Source organism: Vicia villosa, unplaced genomic scaffold, assembly GCF_029867415.1.
Source record: "Vicia villosa cultivar HV-30 ecotype Madison, WI unplaced genomic scaffold, Vvil1.0 ctg.002551F_1_1, whole genome shotgun sequence".
Lineage (NCBI taxonomy): Eukaryota > Viridiplantae > Streptophyta > Magnoliopsida > Fabales > Fabaceae > Vicia > Vicia villosa.
In genome coordinates, this window is record NW_026705966.1 from 192,911 (window position 1) to 213,084 (window position 20,174).

Consider the following 20,174-nt stretch of genomic DNA (forward strand, 5'->3'; position numbering starts at 1 on the left):
TGAGAATATTCAAGGTTTCAGTGAAGTGCTTATATGATCGATGAATCTGGAAAAGAAACTTAAAAGCTTCATAATTGTGAAAGAGAGAAAGTGTGAAAGCTTGTCTAGTTGTGTTTGTTTTGGTGATCAGAGTCTTGTAAAAGTAAGAGAGTAACTCCTAAGATAATAAAGGAACTGAGAAACACACCAAAAATGTTTTTAAGGCCTATCCTTATTTGATAAAATCACCAAAAAAATTGAAGCCTACTCAACTGATTAGGGGAATGTATAATTGATTAAAATACATGTTTCCACTAAATAATCGGTTATTTTTTCTTTATTGAGTTTAAAATTGATTGGGACAGTATATATCTTAGTGATTGATAACATTTGATATCAAAACCATCCATTTGTAACTTGAACAATGAATTATTAGGGATCAATAATCGATTAGCCTAATCGATTATTTATTTGGTTCAGACCATGGACTATTTCCTTTTTTAGCCTAATTTTTCTATATAAAGGAAGTCTCTCCTCATTCAAAATTATAACAGAATTTAGAGTTTTTCTATTTCTTAACACTATCACTCTTTTCCTTTCTCTTTAAGATTGTTTCACCAAAGTGCCTTGTGAGTGAATACTACTTGTAAGGAAAATGTTGTACTAGTGTTGTTCCATTTTTTATTTCAAGAGTGTGATCCTCTTGAAGGTTCGTGTTTGGTTTTCAAGAACAACGATTGAAAATCTCTAATCACATGCGTTGAATGAAAAACGACACATCTACTCAATCCACGCAAACAGAGTGCCTTCAATCTTAGTGCTAGCTTCTACGAGAAAATGCCTTTAGAGAGAGAATATAGTTAGGGTTCAAAATTGAATTTCATCAACTGTATGAGATTTTAACAATGGTTATATTTTATATAACCACTTGTGTGGGGTGCAAGGTGAAAAATCCCACTTAAATGCATCATACCCTACGGTGTACTGTATTTCACTTAAGTGCATATTCTCTTATGGTATTTCGTATTCTACCCAAGTACACCCTACCTTACGGTGTTCTATAATTCAATTAAGTGCACCTTACCTTACGGTGTTTCGTGATTCTCATAAGTACATTGTACCTTACAATGTTCCATGTTTCACTTATTCATTCTATCTCTCATAAATATATCCTTATGTGTGTGACATGTAAGTTCTCGTGACGTTGACAATTATACTAAATTACACATTTAATAAAATAAACAGTAAGCGGTATCTAACAACATATCATTTCTACCCAAGTCACGAAAATGTCAAGTGATATGACAAAATATTTTCGTGATAATATTTTTATGTACAATTACCCTATTGTTCTCATGTATATATCGAATACAAGGCATAGATCATATCACCCTTGGACCCTAAGACATATATCCTATTACGCCGGAAGGGCGAATTCCATCTGGGTAACTCACGCCCCCCATCATGATTCCCATCAACTATATTTTTGGTTATCCACTCACGAATAACATTTGATTAACAATAAAGTACTCGACGCTACATCCAGGGCCCATAGTGGTTTAAAGTCAAAAAGTGGTGGTATACACCACTATCACCACGAGAATAACTTATGACACTTGTATAACATTCTATGTAGTATTTTCATAACGAGTCAATCCATTATAAATATTATTCCTAATATTCATACTTATATGAAGACTTGATAGCTCTTTATCCATGACCCATGAGATGAGATCACCAGCCTATCCACATAATAATCTCAATGCGTTAATTTTATCCCACTTCACAATAAATCTTGACTACATATGATTTTAGAATAATGTCCTTATGTTTAATGGGATCTCATGATTAAGTCACACTTAATATTTTATTAAATAAATTAGATATTTTAATGACTTTATCATACTGGAAAAACAAATACAACAAAGAAAGTCCTTTTATTATTAATAAATAATTTGATACAAGTACCAAGTTCTAATAAACTATTGACCTCTATGGCTTACACCAACATTTTGCGGTCGCCTCTTCCTTCTGAAGAAACTATCACCTTCTTCTAAGGGACATGTATTAGACAATGGGATCAATGTTCAACTGGTGACATGCCACCATAAGATTTATGACTGATATCTTGTGGGGAGAGACAACAAAGAGATCAATGTTTTCTCCTAATAATTTATTTGTCTCTTCTTTACTTTGCATGGTAGGTCGGCTCATATCTTCACTGATCTCATTGGATTATCCTCCATCTAGATGACTTCACACTCTCCATTCGGGATTGGCCTTAAGACTTTCATCTTGACCATATCGAGGGACCTAGTTCTTCTCTTGTGAAGGTTTGTCTCTGTGCACTTCGAGATTGTCCATATTTGGAGCTTCACTAACTTATTCTCTTTTTTCTTCTGGGATGACGAACGACAATATGGGATTCTCTAGTACTGCTTCATGTATTCTGGGTGCTTTATGCAGATTGGCTTTGACTATAACTGGTTTTCCACAATCGTTATGATACTTCATTTTAGGGTAAATTGGAAGTCATAAATTATCCTTCGTACATACATATATTTATATGCATGCTCTCCATTCTTTATTATGAAATGATGCGATGTGGGACTAAGTCTTTGCACTATTTTTGCAGCAAAAACTTTTATTTGTTTGTTTATCATTCCTAAAATCAATTGTTTCTCTTAATCAAACAAAAGTCACAAACACAACATGATAAGGAGATCAGAGGAGTATTGGCAAACTTGATGCAGCAACATCATTAATCCAATGTTTTAAGGAAAGAACTATTACTCGAATTTTAATATCTATAACCAATTCTAAAGCGTAGATAAATTGTTTCTGACTCCAATTACTCCAATCACGCTTTTTCTCATTTGGAACATACAAGATATCAGTGTGATTTGGAATAGCTTTTTCTTACTTAGAACTTTCAAGATATCATTGCAATTCGGAATAAAGAATTAAGAAGTTAGTGCAATATCATATTTTTTCAACTCTATGAAGCTATATGTTATGAATATATTTTTGAGACTAAGAGAAATAGAGAGAAACTACAATAAAAGAAGCTAACAAATCCAAATTAACTTTTCCATTCATTTCATTGATATCTATTATATTCACAAACACCTATTTATAACATTACAATCTATTAATTAATCACTATCTAGATCCTTCTAAATACTAATAACTCGTCACTATTAATTCTCATGGGCTTATGGAACTCGGGCCTAAATCATTCATTACATTCCACCCATCTTAAAAATCACCTTGTCCTCAAGGTGTAGTCTAAAAAATAGTAACCATAATATGTTCTGACTTATAATTAAATATAACACCTAAAATTGCGGTAAAATAAAAACATCATCACATGGGAGAGAGAAAGTGGTGCGACGCGTGGTATGCCAAAATTGGACAAAAAATTGAGTTGGATGGTGGTGGCAGATTTATAACGTGATGATGATTTTCTTTTTTTTTCCTTCTTTCTCCCTTCTCCTTCTTCATTTTCTTCTTTCAACGTTTTTTTTTCAATACTAAATAAAAAATTAATATTATGATTGAAATAAAATATGGTGGTGGTTCCGGTGGTGGCCGTTGCAAATTTGATGATGTTTTTGGCAATAGAGAAAAATAGGAATCTATTCTTGTTGGTTTCAAGGATGGTGACTCCGGTGTTTTCGGCGGCGGCGGTAGTGTCGATGATGACGGTACTCTCTTCGGTGACACACGGGATGATGGTTGTAGTAAAGAAGCTTTGAATGGTGGTTTCAATGGTAGATCTGGAGGCTTCGGTGGTGGGAAAGGTCCCAGAGGTTGATGAGAACTTGTTGTCGGCGGTGGCAATTGCATATCTGGTTCTTTGGGAGACAGTGACAACATAACTATTTTTGCTGGAAGCGACTGCAGAGGCATCAAAGGTTGAGGAGGTATCAATGTTGGTGGTGGTAAACTAGAAATTGATGACTTCAAAACCAGATCTGTATCTTTTTTTGGGATGTTACTTGTATGTTTGAACACGCAAGAATCAAATGGTTTTAAAGTTAGATCTGCAAAAGAAGTTTCTTCTACATTTGGCTCTTGTTCATCTAAATGAATTTTTGGATGGAAAGCAATTTCTTCTTCTTTTTCTTGTAATTGATGTTTAGGTTCTGTTTTGTGCAGATCAGATAATTGATGCTTTTGGTGAGGTTGAAGAGTGGAAATCTCATGAGATTGAAGGAGATGGAAATGGTGGTGGTTTAAAGATGATAGGTCACCATTAAGGGAGAAAAGTGTGCTAACACAATTGGACATTGTTTGGAGGCAAATTTGTTGAGAATCCAAGATTTGTTGAATAATGTATTTAGCGTAAGAACATGGGTTTTGATGTGATTCCATGGAGGTTATGGGTTTTAATAAAGTATGGGTGTTGATAGTTGTAGGATTGTGGTAATAGTAATTGTAGGGAGGAGATATCATGGCAATGAGACCACAATTTGTTTTGAATATATTTTTGAGACTAAGAGAAATAGAGAGAAACTACACTAAAAGAAGCTAACAAACCTAAAATTAACTTTTCCATTTATTTCATTGATAATCTATTACATTCACAAAACACTTATTTATAACATTGCAATTTATTAATTAATCACTATCTAGATTCTTCTAAATACTAATGACTCATCACTATTAATCTTAATGAACTTATGGAACTCAGACCTAAATCATTCATTACACTATATCTATTGTTTGGTTGAACAAAAAGTAAAAGGAAAGATAATTATAGAGTGGAAAGATTTTTTGAAAACAACACCTTCCATTCTTTGGTTGTATCTCTAAAAGAAAAGGAAACCAATATGCCAAAAAAGACCTACGAAAGCGCTTTTTTGGGCTTTAAAGAGCTTCCGTAGGTGGCGATGCTATAGGTTTTAGCAGCGCTTTTTGTTTAGACAAAGCGTTGTCGTAGGTAGGCCTAAGGCAGCGCTTTTTCATTAAAAGAGCTTTCATATATAGGCCTAAGGCAGCGCTTTCCCTTGAAAAGCGCTTTCGTAGGTGGGTTTTTAGCAGCGTTTTTTCTAGAAAAAACGCTTTCTAAAGTAGCCTTTATCAGCGCTTTTTTTCAGCTTTTATGCTTTCTTTTATCATCTTAGGCAGCGCTTTTTATTAAAGAGCGTTTACATAGGTAGGCCTTTAAGAGCGTTTTTTAAAAGCGCTTTCGTTTCTAAACGCAATATTTTAAAGTGCAACCTGTAATTTAAGCCTCCAAGTTCGACCTGTAATTTATTTTTGTTTTCAACCTGTAATATTTTTGGAAATAATCCCTAAACCTGTAATTCAAGCCTTACCCCCACACACACACACACACACACACACACACACACACACACACACACACACACACACACACACACACACACACACACACACACACACACACACACACACACACACACACACACACACACACACACACACACACACACACACACACACACACACACACACACACACACACACACACACACACACACACACACACACACACACACACACACACACACACACACACACACACACACACACACACACACACACACACACACACACACACACACACACACACACACACACACACACACACACACACACACACACACACACACACACACACACACACACACACACACACACACACACACACACACACACACACACACACACACACACACACACACACACACACACACACACACACACACACACACACACACACACACACACACACACACACACACACACACACACACACACACACACACACACACACACACACACACACACACACACACACACACACACACACACACACACACACACACACACACACACACACACACACACACACACACACACACACATATATATATATATATATACCATTATTTCAACAAAAACACGTATGTAGAACATTATATACCATTATATACCACTATATACCAATATAATACCATTATAATCCAAAATAAAATATATACACCATTATAGTTCAATTCACATATGTTTGCAACAGATACATATAACTAAATCATCTCTAACATAACTAAATCAGAATAAGCCCGAAATTCTCAAAATCCGACGAGCGGACGGTTCTGGTCCTGCAAAGTATGAACAGAACAACACGGTCAATTAAACTATCTTTGCTCAAACACAATTAAAGGCTCCAACACAAAGTCATTATCAAAATATGTCACACAATAATGTATTAATAACACTTTTCACACTATAATGTAATCATACTTATACAATTCTTTGGTGAATATAAAATTGACACAATTCCTCTTTGATTTCTTCCAACTTAAGCCTCGTGTAAGAAGCATAATGGAATTCATCAAAGTACTACATAACAAAAACATAATATGCATGATTTAGTTAAATGTAATAAATTATAAGAAATTATCCTAAGTTATAAATCTATACCGTGATTGGAATCTCTAATTGATTTATTTGAAGGATTTCTTTCAAGAACCTCAAAACAAAGTATCTGTAATCTGGCGCTGGACTTGGTAGGGAGAACCAAGGTTCGATCCCCCGCAACTGCGATCGGGAGGGGGATGAAACCACTTGATGCCATAACTCTCCCCCGAACCAGACTAAACCGGTGGTATAAAGCCAAAAAAAAAGTTATCCGCAATCTGTACTGTTTTGCTGTTGTGGACACTACTTAGAAAAACAAACAAGATTTTATAGTTGTCTTGTTTTATCAAGTAGCATAACTATTATAAGCAAAATTGTGAAAATTAATGTACCTGCAATTTGATCCAAGTAGTGTTGTTTGATTTAGTCCGTGATACCTGTGTGTCTCTTTGACTTTGGAATATTTGTATTGATCTAACAAGATAACATATATTTAGATCAATCTCATAGAAATAATTAAATATATAAATATACACGAATATTTAAAACAATCTCACTTACCTATCAATCATTGACTTCATATCCGGATAATTGGTCCACACACCATCTACCGAATTCAGATAATAGACCACTTCTTTTATAGGATCGATAGTAAGCAACAACCAGTGTGCTCTATAAATTAAAACAAGAATGAAAAATTTTGTATGAAAATTTTGCTACGCAAAAGAAACAACGATTAGATGAACCAAGAATGAAAAACTAACCCTACTGGTTGAGTCTTATACGCCCAAAGATACAAGCTTTCTGTATTGTCGGTGGACATGAATCTCTCGACTAAGCGTTGTCTAACTGAATTCGGTTCCGTATCAATTGTCGCTCCGCTGACATGGGAGGAAGACACGAAATGGAATCTGTTTGACAGTTCAGTCCCGCGCATCATTTTTCATACAAACACCTTAAATAAAAACATAATAAACATTAGACTATTTTCATTGAAATGTGTAAATAAATTGTTCAACTAATTAAATAATATATTGATCGGATTACCGGATGTATGAGTGAATATTACTGACGCCTAATTGTTCATGCTTAAGAATCTCTTCCATGTCCTCTAGTGCAACTTGTTCGTTGAATTTAAAACCAAAGATAGCTTCATCCATATTAATTTCACGAATAGCACCTGTCATCAAATTTGACATATCCACAAGTGTTCGAAGCGTCTGCCGGTATCGAGGCACAAAAGCACCTCTTTTTGCCACGGCCTTCGCAAGACCTTTTTCCTTTTCCTTGGGTGGTACGCTACGAATTTGCTGCATCACTTGTTGTGACCCTTGAGCAGATACCGAAAAATCATATAACTTAGGTAAATTATAAAATCATGCAGTTTTAGATTCAGATCATATAATCAACTCTTTAAATGTACCTCTTTTAGTGATGCAACAGACTCGTCGTGCAGCAAAATCCCTTTACCCTTAATTGCGGGTTTTGTAGGTGTCTAAAATTATCATGAAAAATTAATAACGTAACGGTTCAGAATTGACATTTGAAAACTAAATGATTCATAATGGTTTTCAACATACGTCATCATCAATGAAAATGAGTTCCGAGGGCCATGAAACAAATGACCCTATTGCATCTCGCAACAATGTTGTCTCTGAGACCATGTCAGGTACCGGTAGCAACGCATCGTGATCTAATACAACATCAGCTAAATCATGGAAGGAAAGCTATGTTTATATTATTTATTAAATTATGTTATATTTTTATTACACTTTAATTAAATTAAATCTTCTTTCCTCTTACTTTCTCTTCAACCAAACGACTAAAAATTTATTTCACTTTTCAATTACTTTCTACCTATTTTCATTCTTTTAACAATTTTTTTTATTTTCTTTTCTTTCATTTTGCCTTGTCGTCCCAACAAAGCAATAATGTCAAACAAAAAAAACAAACAATATCAAAATATAGCTCATATTCAACACTAGAACAATAGCTATAACATTGAACAATTTATGGAATTTCAAGAGATGTATAATATTATTAACACAAATTCACCACCAATAGAATTTGGGTGGGCAATAATTTAGAGTTAAATCAATCAATAACTATACTTATTTATCATTAGAGACTAAAAACAATTAGCAACCTTAGTTATTTGGTGCTCTGATACTATTTGTTTAGTTATTTGGTGCTCTGTTGTTGGGTTGTCTTTTTCAACCACACTTACTCACACATTCTAATAATCTCTCAAGTGTGAATCCACAATGCTCCTTCTTATACTTATATTGCCGTTGATACCTTGTAACGGGATTAAGGGTGTTCAAATCCAAATCGATCCAAATAAAAATCGCAAACCGATCTAAAAGAACTGAAAACCGCAAAAAACTGAATATTATTATATGTGTTTGGATGTTATTTTGTTAAAATCCCACGGTTCGGATCGAATTTCAGATTTATTTTTTAAAACTGATACAAACCGAACCAAACAGCAAATATATATTTTTAAACATAATTATTTATTATTAATATAGTATGTTGTGTTAATTTATTATTCGATGATATTTATTTTTTAATACTATTTTTTTAGTATAGTTAAATTTATTTATTTTTTTTATTTTATTTGTTTCAATCACTCGATCATTTTTATTTTATAATTTTAATTTTTAATATTTTATACGTTATATATTATATCAAATTTATTATTTATTAGCATTTTTACTATCTTAATATAAAATATAATTTGTAATTTCGATATCCAAAAATCTATCCAAAATAATCCGTGAACCGCGAGTAAATTTATTTTTGAATCGAATGAATTTTTACCTCAAAACCGCCAAACCATGAAACGGGACACCACTTTCATCTGTGAGACACCACATTCTTATCCACTGTGAGACTATTTCCACTTACACATACTTGCATTATTATTTTAACCGATTTTAATCAAACTTTTAAACCTAACTCTCTACTTTTATCGATTTTATGTTCAATTCGATTTTAATTATCATGACTATAACTTCTCATTTTCTCGTGAAAAACTAGTAGTATTTTCCTCCTAAAAATCCGAATAGAATCCACGGTTGCCACCCAAGGAATTAGTGACTTGCGGTTCTGTACAATTAAGTACTTTATCCCCCATTTTTTGTTCATTTTGGTTTAACACGTGCAAAGTCTTTATTAATAATTCTTCAAATACAACTATTCAACTACTATTATATTAACGTTTACCAAACATATACGTGATGGATTGTAAAGCCTAACTTTAGAGTGGACTCACCCTATTTAATTACTTACTTCACGCCGCAGGACCAATAAAAAAGAAGCAAAATATTAAAAGATGACTTCAACTTCAAAATAGATATCCATATAAATGTAACTATAGTTTATATATTCATAGTCAATGAACCACAAATATATAGTTCAAACTGTTTATGGAGGCACACTCACAGAATCGGTAGGTATCCATATAAATGTTACATAAATGCTTATATAATTGAACATGTGTTTCTATACAAGAATTTTTCAGTCTCAATAATATATTCAATTTATTAAGTCCTATTCGTATATATGTCATAAAAAGATTTCTATACAGTGATCAAATTGTTGAGCATCACTCTGATTGCATGCGTATCCCTTATATATATATATATATATATATATATATATATATATATATATATATATATATATATATATATATATATATATATATATATATATATATATATATATATATATATATATATATATATATATATATATATATATATAGTCAACGATATTAGAAATTATTTGTTGACTTTGAAAAATCATCACACGTAGTTATACAGTTTCATTTTAATCGATCTAATTAATGTGAAGTCTTCCCATTATACAATAAACCAAATAATCTTCAAGTAATTAAAATGAAGTCTCCCCATTATATAAGCAGCCAAATAATGTGGAATCTTCAAACTATAATTTTGACTATAATTTTTAATCTTCTCCCAATGACTAACTACTAATACTCTTAAGGGCGAGAAAGACAACATAACTAATAAGATTCTTAGGGATTAATATTATATTTTGATAATTTCATACATAATAAAAAATATAATAAAATAAAAAATAATATTTTCCTTATATTTTTTATTAAAAAAATATTAATATTACTATTAATGGAAAACATTATTGAGTTCAAATATTGTCTATTTTGGTTATAACTAATAACAAACCCGTGCATACGCACGGGTTCTGGTTTGGTACGCACATTTGTTTACATAATATATTTAATTTAAATCAAAATCAAAATTTTTGGATCATAAATATCATTTTTCGTATATAAAAATATTTAGATCAATAATAGATTTTTTCCCGTAAACAAATATTATTTACATTTACGTATAATTTAGAGAAAAATCTGGATAATAATAAATTTTCGTATATAAAAATATATTTTTTCTCATAAACTAGTTTTTAATCAAAATTTTTTGGATCACAAATACCAATTTTCATATATAAAAATATTTAGATCATTAATAGAATTTTTCCATATACAGATATTATTTATGTTTAGGTATCATTTACAAAAATATCCGAATCAATTGTAAATTTTCATATATAAAAATATTTAGATCAATAATAATTTTTTCCCGTAAACCTTTTTTGAATAAATATTTTTGGGATAATAAATACCATTTTTCACATATAAAAATATTTAGATCATCAATAGATTTTTCCTATATACAAATATTATTTATGTTTAGGTATGGTTTACAAAAATATTTGAATCAATTGTAAATTTTTCGTATATAAAAATATTTAGATCAATAATAGTTTTTTTTCCGTATACGTTTTTTGAATAAAAATTTATCATAAATATCATTTTCATATATAAAAATATTTAGATCAATAATAGTTTTTTCCCCGTATACCTTTTTTGAATATATTTTTTTATCATAAATACCACTTTTCATATATAAAAATATTAAATTATTAATATATTTTTCCCATGTACAAATATTATTTATGTTTAGAATTGTTAACATAAAAATATTTAGATCAATAATAGTTTTTTTCCCGTATAGTTTTTTGAATAATTTTTTTATCATAAATACAATTTTTCGTATATAAAAATATTTAGATCAATAACGGATTTTTTTTCCATATACAAATATTATTTTTGTTTATTTATAATTTACAATAATATCTGAATAAATAGAATTTGACTATAAATAATGGTAGTATGCTACAATTGAATAAGTAATACACTTTTATAATTTTTATACTCATATTTACATTGATTACATATATTTGTGAAATGTAATTAATAACAAATAATTTTTATAATATTTAATTGTGCAAACATTATTTTATTTTATACACTTCATTAATGACATATTAATATAATAATATTTTGAAACATATATAAACTAAACTTAATGATAAGTGACACACATTTTTGTATTTTATCCAATAGCACACATTTTCAAGTATATTTTTAAATTTCTTTTAGTTGAAATAAATTTTTTTAAATTAAAATTATTATTGTTTTCTTAAAATAAGAATTATTTCAAATTATATTTCTTCGTTATTAATATTCAATTATTAAAATTAATTTTTAAAAATTAAATATTATTTTAAATGTAAATTAATAATCATTTAAAATGATCATAGTAGTCTTTATTAAAAAATAATTTATTATAATAATTTTATTAATTATTTTTAAAAAATAATAATAATAAATTTATAAAAAGTAAAAAGTGAGTTGGAAAATGAAAAATGAAAAAGTGAAAAGTGAAAAGTGAAAAATGTAAAAAATGGATTGAAAAGTATAAAATGAATTGGAAAAAATCAAAAAAAGACATTTTTTGCCTCTAAATTATTAATTTAGACTAAGATAACAAAAGGTATTTTGGTGATTTTCAGAACAACAACTTTTCTTATATTATTATAGATTAAGGCCATAGTAAAAGTTTATATTGATTTGTCATTAAATTATTTGGTCGATTTCAAAATCACGATACAATGTAATTTATTTGGTCGATTTCAAAATTATTTGGTTGAAAAATTAATTAATTTTTTACAATTGCTGTATTAATTTAAATTTACCTTAGTAGTATCGAAAAATTCTCTTATATTTATTTAGTGGACCAACAATCTTGTCTTATGTATGAAATCACATAGACTCAAAAGTTTCAAATAATTACTTCATCTTTTTTGTTTTATTTTGTTGCATTGGGAATGGTCTTAACAAGATTTTGTGCATTCAATGATCATCAATTTGATTAAAATAGCGTTAAAATCAAGTTAACTCAAATTTCAAATAATTACCTCATCTTTTTTCTTCTTATTGTAGGAATGGTCTTAACAAGATTTTGTGTATCTTTGAACGATTACCAATTTCATCAAAGTTGCTTAAAATCACATCATCTTTTTTTTCGTTTTATTGCATTATTGGTAATCTAATTTTTCATCGTTTTACTTTTTTGGACGGTGGAAGTAAAAGAAATTCAATATTTTTGTGTCTACTAGTCTAAAGCGTGCAAATGAAAAAGCTAGTAATTTAATTTACATATCCAAGGTTTACAACTTACACAAGACTTATAAATCAAAACAACACAAAATATTATAAAAAATTCTCAAACTCTTCCTAAAGTTTCCTATAAATACCTAACTACACAATTTCAGAAACACAAACCATAACTCTCATTCTCATAAACCAATTATTCTACTATGGCAAGTAATTCAACACTTTCAAAAGCCTTGATTATTCTACTATGTCTAAATAGTATAATTCACACCATACAAGCTCAATCAAAACCATGGTCACCGCTAGATGCACCAAAAGAGCTTCTCCAACTTCTTATTCGTGACCCTTTAACCCTTTCATTAGCCTCAACAGATTATGGTCACATAATTCACCAAAAATCATTTGCAATCTTTGAACCATCCTCCATTCATGACATATCAAAATTGATAAAATTTTCAAACTCACTTCTAATCCCTTTCACTATAGCTGCAAGAGGGCAAGGACATTCGGTTAATGGACAATCCATGACAAATGATGGTGTTGTGGTGAACATGACTGAATTGAATAATAATATTAATAATAATAGAATTGTTGTGTTTGATGATTATGTTGATGTTGGTGGTCAACAAATTTGGATTGATGTTTTGCATGCATGTCTTGAAAAAGGATTAACACCACTTTCTTGGACTGATTATTTGTATTTATCTGTTGGTGGAACACTCTCTAATGCTGGGATTAGTGGACAAACTTTCAGATTTGGTCCTCAGATTTCTAATGTTCATGAGTTAGATGTTGTTACAGGTATGTACCAAACATTCTTTTCATATTTATAGGATTATATATATTTTTAGTAAATTTATATGAGGATAAATAGATATAAAAATTTATATATGAATGGATGTAATAAAAGGTGAGAATTATTTTTCATTCATGTATGATAATTAGGGGTGAAAATATTTTTGTTAAATCTATGTAGGATCTCTGTAAAAAAAGATTAAGATTTAGGTGTGATTTGTAGTTTTCCATATACTTATTTTTAACTTAAGTCTCAGCTTTTCTAAAGTCTTTGTTGACTTGTTAATCTACTAATAACTTATTTAATTTAAATAAACTTACATATTAGTAAGCAATAACTTGTTTATAATAATAATATATTATGAAAAAATTATGTTGATAGAAGTTGAACCATGGACCGACTATTTAAGTCAATTCAACTCAACTAACACATATCAAATTTATTAATTGAGTTATCTTATTCAACTCTGAAATTATTTCATTGAAAAACATTCTATGTTATTATTTAGGGTTAAATACGTTTTTAGTTCCTATAAATTATATGATCCTGCATTTTTAGTATCTATAAAAAATTTCTTTAATGAATGGTCCTTTTAAAAATTTTATGCATGTAATTCCGGTCTCTGTTGTCAAATCAATGTGTATTTTAGAGTGATTATTTTGCAGACATGTTCATAATGTTTTAAAAAGTTTCTGGAAAAAAAAGAACTCAAAATTTAATTTCTAAGTTGAGATTTTCATTACTTTTATCATTAATTTTTGAAATTTAAAAAATTCATATTTAATTCTTCTTGTTTTAAAAAATTCTAAAACTTGGTAAATAAATATTTTACGGTATTCTAAACATATATAAAAAAAAATTATTCAAAAATTTAAAAATTAAAGGATAATTAATCAGTTTTTAAAATTTTAGAAAATAGTAGGGACTGAAATTACATGCATAAAAATTTTAGAAACTTGCAGACATGTTCATAATGTTTTAAAAAGTTTCTGGAAAAAAAAGGAACTCAAAATTTAATTTCTAAGTTGAGATTTTCATTACTTTTATCATTATTTTTTGAAATTTAAAAAATTCATATTTAATTCTTCTTGTTTTAAAAAATTCTAAAACTTGGTAAATAAATATTTTACGGTATTCTAAACATATATAAAAAAAAATTATTCAAAAATTTAAAAATTAAAGGATAATTAATCAGTTTTTAAAATTTTAGAAAATAGTAGGGACTGAAATTACATGCATAAAAATTTTAGAAGGACCATTCATTGAAGAAAAATTTTATAAGGACTAAAAATGCAGGGTCGCATATTTATAGGGACTAAAAAAAATATTTAACCCTATTATTTATATACTATTTTTAATTTATTTTTCACAAGCTCCCTAAAAAAATAAAGTTTTATTTTGATATTTTAATGTGATATTATATATATTGAGTTCTAGTCAATGATAATATATTTAAATATGCAAAAAACTTAATGTAGATTAATAAATTTAAATTATTAAAAAAATAATAAATTCATAATTTATAATAATAATAATAATAATAATAATAATAATAATAATAATAATAATAAAATATTATTTATATTTATTTATATAAGTTGATCCATAAGAATTAAGAAATTATTTTATGTTATCCAACCTTACTTTTTTAACTAAATAAATTTATAAAAAGAAGTTTAGTTAAATTTTTTTCCTAAATAAGTAAAATTTTATTTTAGTATGTGTAGATTAAATCATAAATCTCTGATGATGCATTTGACATATTTTCAACCCTAGTAATACTCGAAAAGTTATAAAATTTTTAAATTAGCTTATATAAATTTATTTATTAGTATAAATTTTGCAACAGTGTTCCAAAAAATTAATCAAAATATCGTATACATAGGATTGGTCTTCTTAGATTAGTCGGTCATAAGGTCGGATATCAAAGTTTAAAAAAAATCGTATACTCCTACTATTTTTCATAAATTTTATTGAGTTTGTATTTAGAAATTTTAGATGATTTATAAAAATAACTTATAAATATATAAAATTAACAAAATCTTTTTTTTTTTACTAAAAAAGCAATTTATATAAATTTATTCATAAAACACTTATCATAGTAAATGTATTTGCTATAAATTTATCTATCCCTCAGATTCATAATACCTCAAATTTGAAAACAAAGAAAACAAGATGAGTTGGTTTTATTCAACCAAATCAAATGCCAGAAATTGATGAATATATCTTGTAAGTCACATCATATCTCTATAGAAGATTTTAAATTTGTCTCTATTTGAAGTGAAAATTGACCATGTCTATTTAATTATCCAAAGAAAACGTCTAACTTATGACTACTAGCTTAGTTGGGGATTATCTCTTGATATTCATTGAACCTAATATCCATCGCAATATTCATATAGTGGCCTATGTTTCATTATAGATTCCGTCAAAATAATGTTTTATTATAGATATGAACAAAATTAGCCCTTGGCCTAGAGGAAAAAGAACAAAATTTGTACTTAGAAATGGGAGAGGAGACTTATGTGCTTTAAAGTTTAAACTAAAGACTTTTTAGTTTTGAGGAGTATTTGCTAATTCTATATATTGATATTTATGGAATTAGATAAGAATGTTATTGTCACGTGACTTCATCGTATATTTACTTAGATTCCATATATCCATCATGTAATCAAACTAAGATACGCAGCAATTTTTTTGACTCAAAATCAAGATATGCAAAATGAATGCTACACAACTTAATTAATTTAAATCAGTTGAATTAAGGGTTGAAAGAGTCAAAAATCTAAAATTTAATCTTTATTTAAAGTGATAATACTAATAATTAATTATCGTTAATTTAACAATTAAAAAATTATTTCACCTGCTTCGAATGTATTTTTAAATTATAAAAAATTTCTTTAAAAAAATATTTCCAAATACAAATCACTTTATAATATTAATGAATGAATAACATTTTTTAAATTATTAAAATATTTATTATTTAATTAATTATTTAATTATATAATATTCAAACTATCTTCTTTAATAGTAAGAACCAAATTAAAAAATATATATAATAATTAACTTATAAAATTTTAAAAATTAATGAGACTTAATTTAACACTCACATTTTATAAATAAACAAAAAGTTTCAAATTCTTTATTTTTAAAAATTATTTAAAATTTTGTAAATTTAATTTAGAAAAAATATTTGATAAATTCCCTTCATTTTAAATATTCTATAAATGTTTCATCAAAACAAAAATAAAACTATATTACTTTTATTTTACTTTTATAAAAATTGCATTAACAACATTGTTTAATTACCCAAGACTTGGATGAGATAGTAAGAAGCTTAACCAAATTTTTTTAATATATTTCTCCTTCAACTATTACAGGGAAAGGAGAGTTGGTGACTTGTTCTACAAAAAATAATTCAGAAATATTTTATGCTGTTCTTGGAGGTTTGGGCCAATTTGGAATTATAACCAGAGCCAGAATAGCTCTAGGACCTGCACCCAAAAGAGTAAGTAACATGTTTTTTAATTGTATATTGTATCATAAAATCTCAAATAATTTCATAAAATAATTTCATAAAGTAGTTTAAAAGGATTAAATCTTACTCCTAAAATGATTATATAAAATTGCAATTTAAAGTAAATTATCATACTATTTAAATATAAATAAAGTAGGTTAAATGTTTTGATTAATTTCTTGTAGGTGAAGTGGATCCGTTTACTTTACACCAACTTCTCTACATTTTCTGAAGATCAAGAACAATTGATCTCTTTCAATGGAATAAATGAAACTAATGCACCCAATTATGTAGAAGGCATGTTGCTACTAAATCAACAACCCCTAGACCTATCATTTTATCCCGAAATCGATCGATCTCGCATAACTTCCCTCGTAACCGAACATAATATCATCTACGTCATTGAACTTGTCAAATATTACGACGATAACTCTCAAGATCATATTGATCAGGTAATTAGTAACTAAATTAATTTTGATTTATATGATTTATATATTTTTTCACTAACTTGAGTATATTATTATTTCTTGATTAGGAAATTGAAACTTTGGTTCAAGGACTAAACTTTGTCCCTACTTTTATATTTGAAAAAGATGTGTTGTATGAAGAATTTTTAAATAGGGTTCATTCTGATGAACTTGCATTAAGGGCACAAGGACTTTGGGATGTTCCACATCCTTGGTTAAACATGTTTGTTCCAAAATCTAGAATCTCTGATTTTGATGAAGGTGTGTTCAAGGGTATTATTCTTAAACAAAATATTACAGCAGGGCTTGCAATAGTCTATCCAGTGAACAAAACAAAGTAAGTTTTATGATAAGATGAAATTAAAATATTAATTTGTAATTAATTAATTACAATTATGAAAACATAATTCATAATTATATTTATATTTGGATTGGAATATTAATTCACAGGTGGGATGATAATATGTCAGCAGTTACACCTAATGAAGAAATTTTCTACGTTGTGAGTCTTCTGCGTACAACAAAGTTTGATAAGTTAGAGGAATTTCAGATTCAAAACCAACAAATAATACAATTTTGTAAGGATGCTGGTATAGGGATGAAACAATATCTTCCACAAAAGGAAACACATGAAGAATGGGTTGAACATTTTGGTCAGAAATGGGAAGTTTTTGAGAAAAGAAAGGCTCGGTTTGATCCAAATAAAATATTGTCACCAGGGCAAGGGATTTTCAATTAAATAAAAATTAAAGTATATGTGTATAATGTTCTATTTTGTATAATTTTTTATTTTAATTTGATGTACATAATCAATAAAGAAATTTACATGTTTTATATCTTAATTAAATATTTGTACAATAGTATAATATGTAACAGATGTCAAATAAGTAGATTCAACAATAATAAAAAATTACAAATTAATTAGGTTAAATAAACTTTGTATTAAACATATTTTTTTTATAAGCCAAATCAGTTGTTGAGCAAAGGGTTGTAAATGGAGCTGAAGAATCAAAATCTACCCAGGAACCGGTCCAATGTGTCATACCCCAAAATTTACCCGATACAATTCCCGTTTTAATTTATTAAGGGTGTTAAAAATTAAGAGCCATAGGGTTTAATATATCTATTGTTAAACTCGATCTCTTATAAAATGCCCTTATAAATTGGTTAAAATAAAATAGGGTTTGAATAGCAAGTATTTTTTGGGATCCAAACAATGGGCCCAATTACTACAAAGTCTTATGATTTTGGAGATATTATTTGTGTTTTACTAACCTCTAGTTTTGTTGATTATTATTATTAATTTTTATTATCACTAATTATTAGTACTAATATTTTTATGTTACTAATTAATTATTATTGTTATTGATATTACTATCGGGTAATTATTTATTGTTATAACTTTTAGTGTTAATTATTGGTATGTTAATATTATCACTAGGAGTTTATCTTTATTAGGGGGTATTATTAAAAATATTAATTGATTAGTTGTATTATTAATTAATTTAATCAAGTGTTAAATGAATCATTGGGTTGAGGTGTAACTGTAAGTGGACCGGACTTGGGGCATTGGTGTAATGGGTCAAGGGATTTGGGCCAAGCCGGATCAGGGTTTGGACCGGGTCAAAACTGACCCAATCCTGTTCACCCTCCATCAACCTCACGCAAACCCTAGCCCCACCTCTGCGCCGCCGCAGCCTCAGCAGAAACCCTAGGCGCTACTCTTCCTTCCTTCAACGAAATCTCCAAACCCAGGCCCATGGATTAAGTCATTAAACAAAATCGAATCGAATCATTAAACAAAGTTGAATCAAATCATAACACAATCTAATTTTAACAAAATAAAATCAAATCATATAATCTTTATTGAATCAATAACATGATTACAAAGATTCCGTTACAATCAATATAACTTAAATCTAATCTAACATTCCCTAAAACAAATGGAAACCCTAGCCTATAAATTAAAAATAAGAAAAAGAAGTGATCGGAAAAATAGAAAGTGTACTATTTTCACCGATGTAGTAATAATGGGTTTTACCCCAAGTATCGATCACGAGGATTGCGTAGAAAATACAAGTGGTTGCACTCAGTCAATCAAACAAAAGATCATAAGGGTGTTGTTTCAAATGATTAGTAAAAGCGATTAAAATGCTAAGAAATATTGGAAATTAAAACTGAACTTTGATTATGAGAAAATAATGCTAAGGTAGGGTGTGTGATTCTCTCTCTAATTCCTCTGGCTGAAGATTCCTTTAATCCGTTCATATGGTTCAATTATTCATTCTCAAGTATGATTATCCTAAGTCCTTAGTGAAAATCTTATTTGGCTTAAAATCCGATTACTTAAGTCCTTAGAGAAATAAGACAAAACCAAATCGTTAATTTATCAAGAATTTCTGAATAACCTGATTATATCCCTAGTCCTAGGTGATAATTATAAGGTTCAATTGTATACAAACCCTAACAATTGTAGTCCTACGAATTGTTAACCACAGAACAATCCTTATT

The 20,174-nt window shown here is 28.5% G+C and overlaps 2 protein-coding genes across 2 annotated transcripts; one reads left to right on the top strand and one right to left on the bottom strand.

Annotated features, from left to right (window-relative positions):
• Positions 1-3,492: 3,492 nt before the first annotated feature.
• On the bottom strand, positions 3,493-4,272 carry LOC131639187 (proline-rich receptor-like protein kinase PERK2). The gene has a single exon (XM_058909691.1). It carries the CDS (start codon positions 4,270-4,272, stop codon positions 3,493-3,495), a length of 780 nt encoding a protein of 259 aa, XP_058765674.1.
• Positions 4,273-13,020: 8,748 nt separating this feature from the next.
• On the top strand, positions 13,021-18,497 carry LOC131639183 (cytokinin dehydrogenase 3-like). Its single transcript, XM_058909688.1, has 5 exons — positions 13,021-13,684; positions 17,060-17,187; positions 17,382-17,648; positions 17,732-18,000; positions 18,114-18,497. Exons 1-5 carry the CDS (start codon positions 13,087-13,089, stop codon positions 18,400-18,402), a joined length of 1,551 nt encoding a protein of 516 aa, XP_058765671.1. The 5' UTR covers positions 13,021-13,086; the 3' UTR covers positions 18,403-18,497.
• Positions 18,498-20,174: the final 1,677 nt, after the last annotated feature.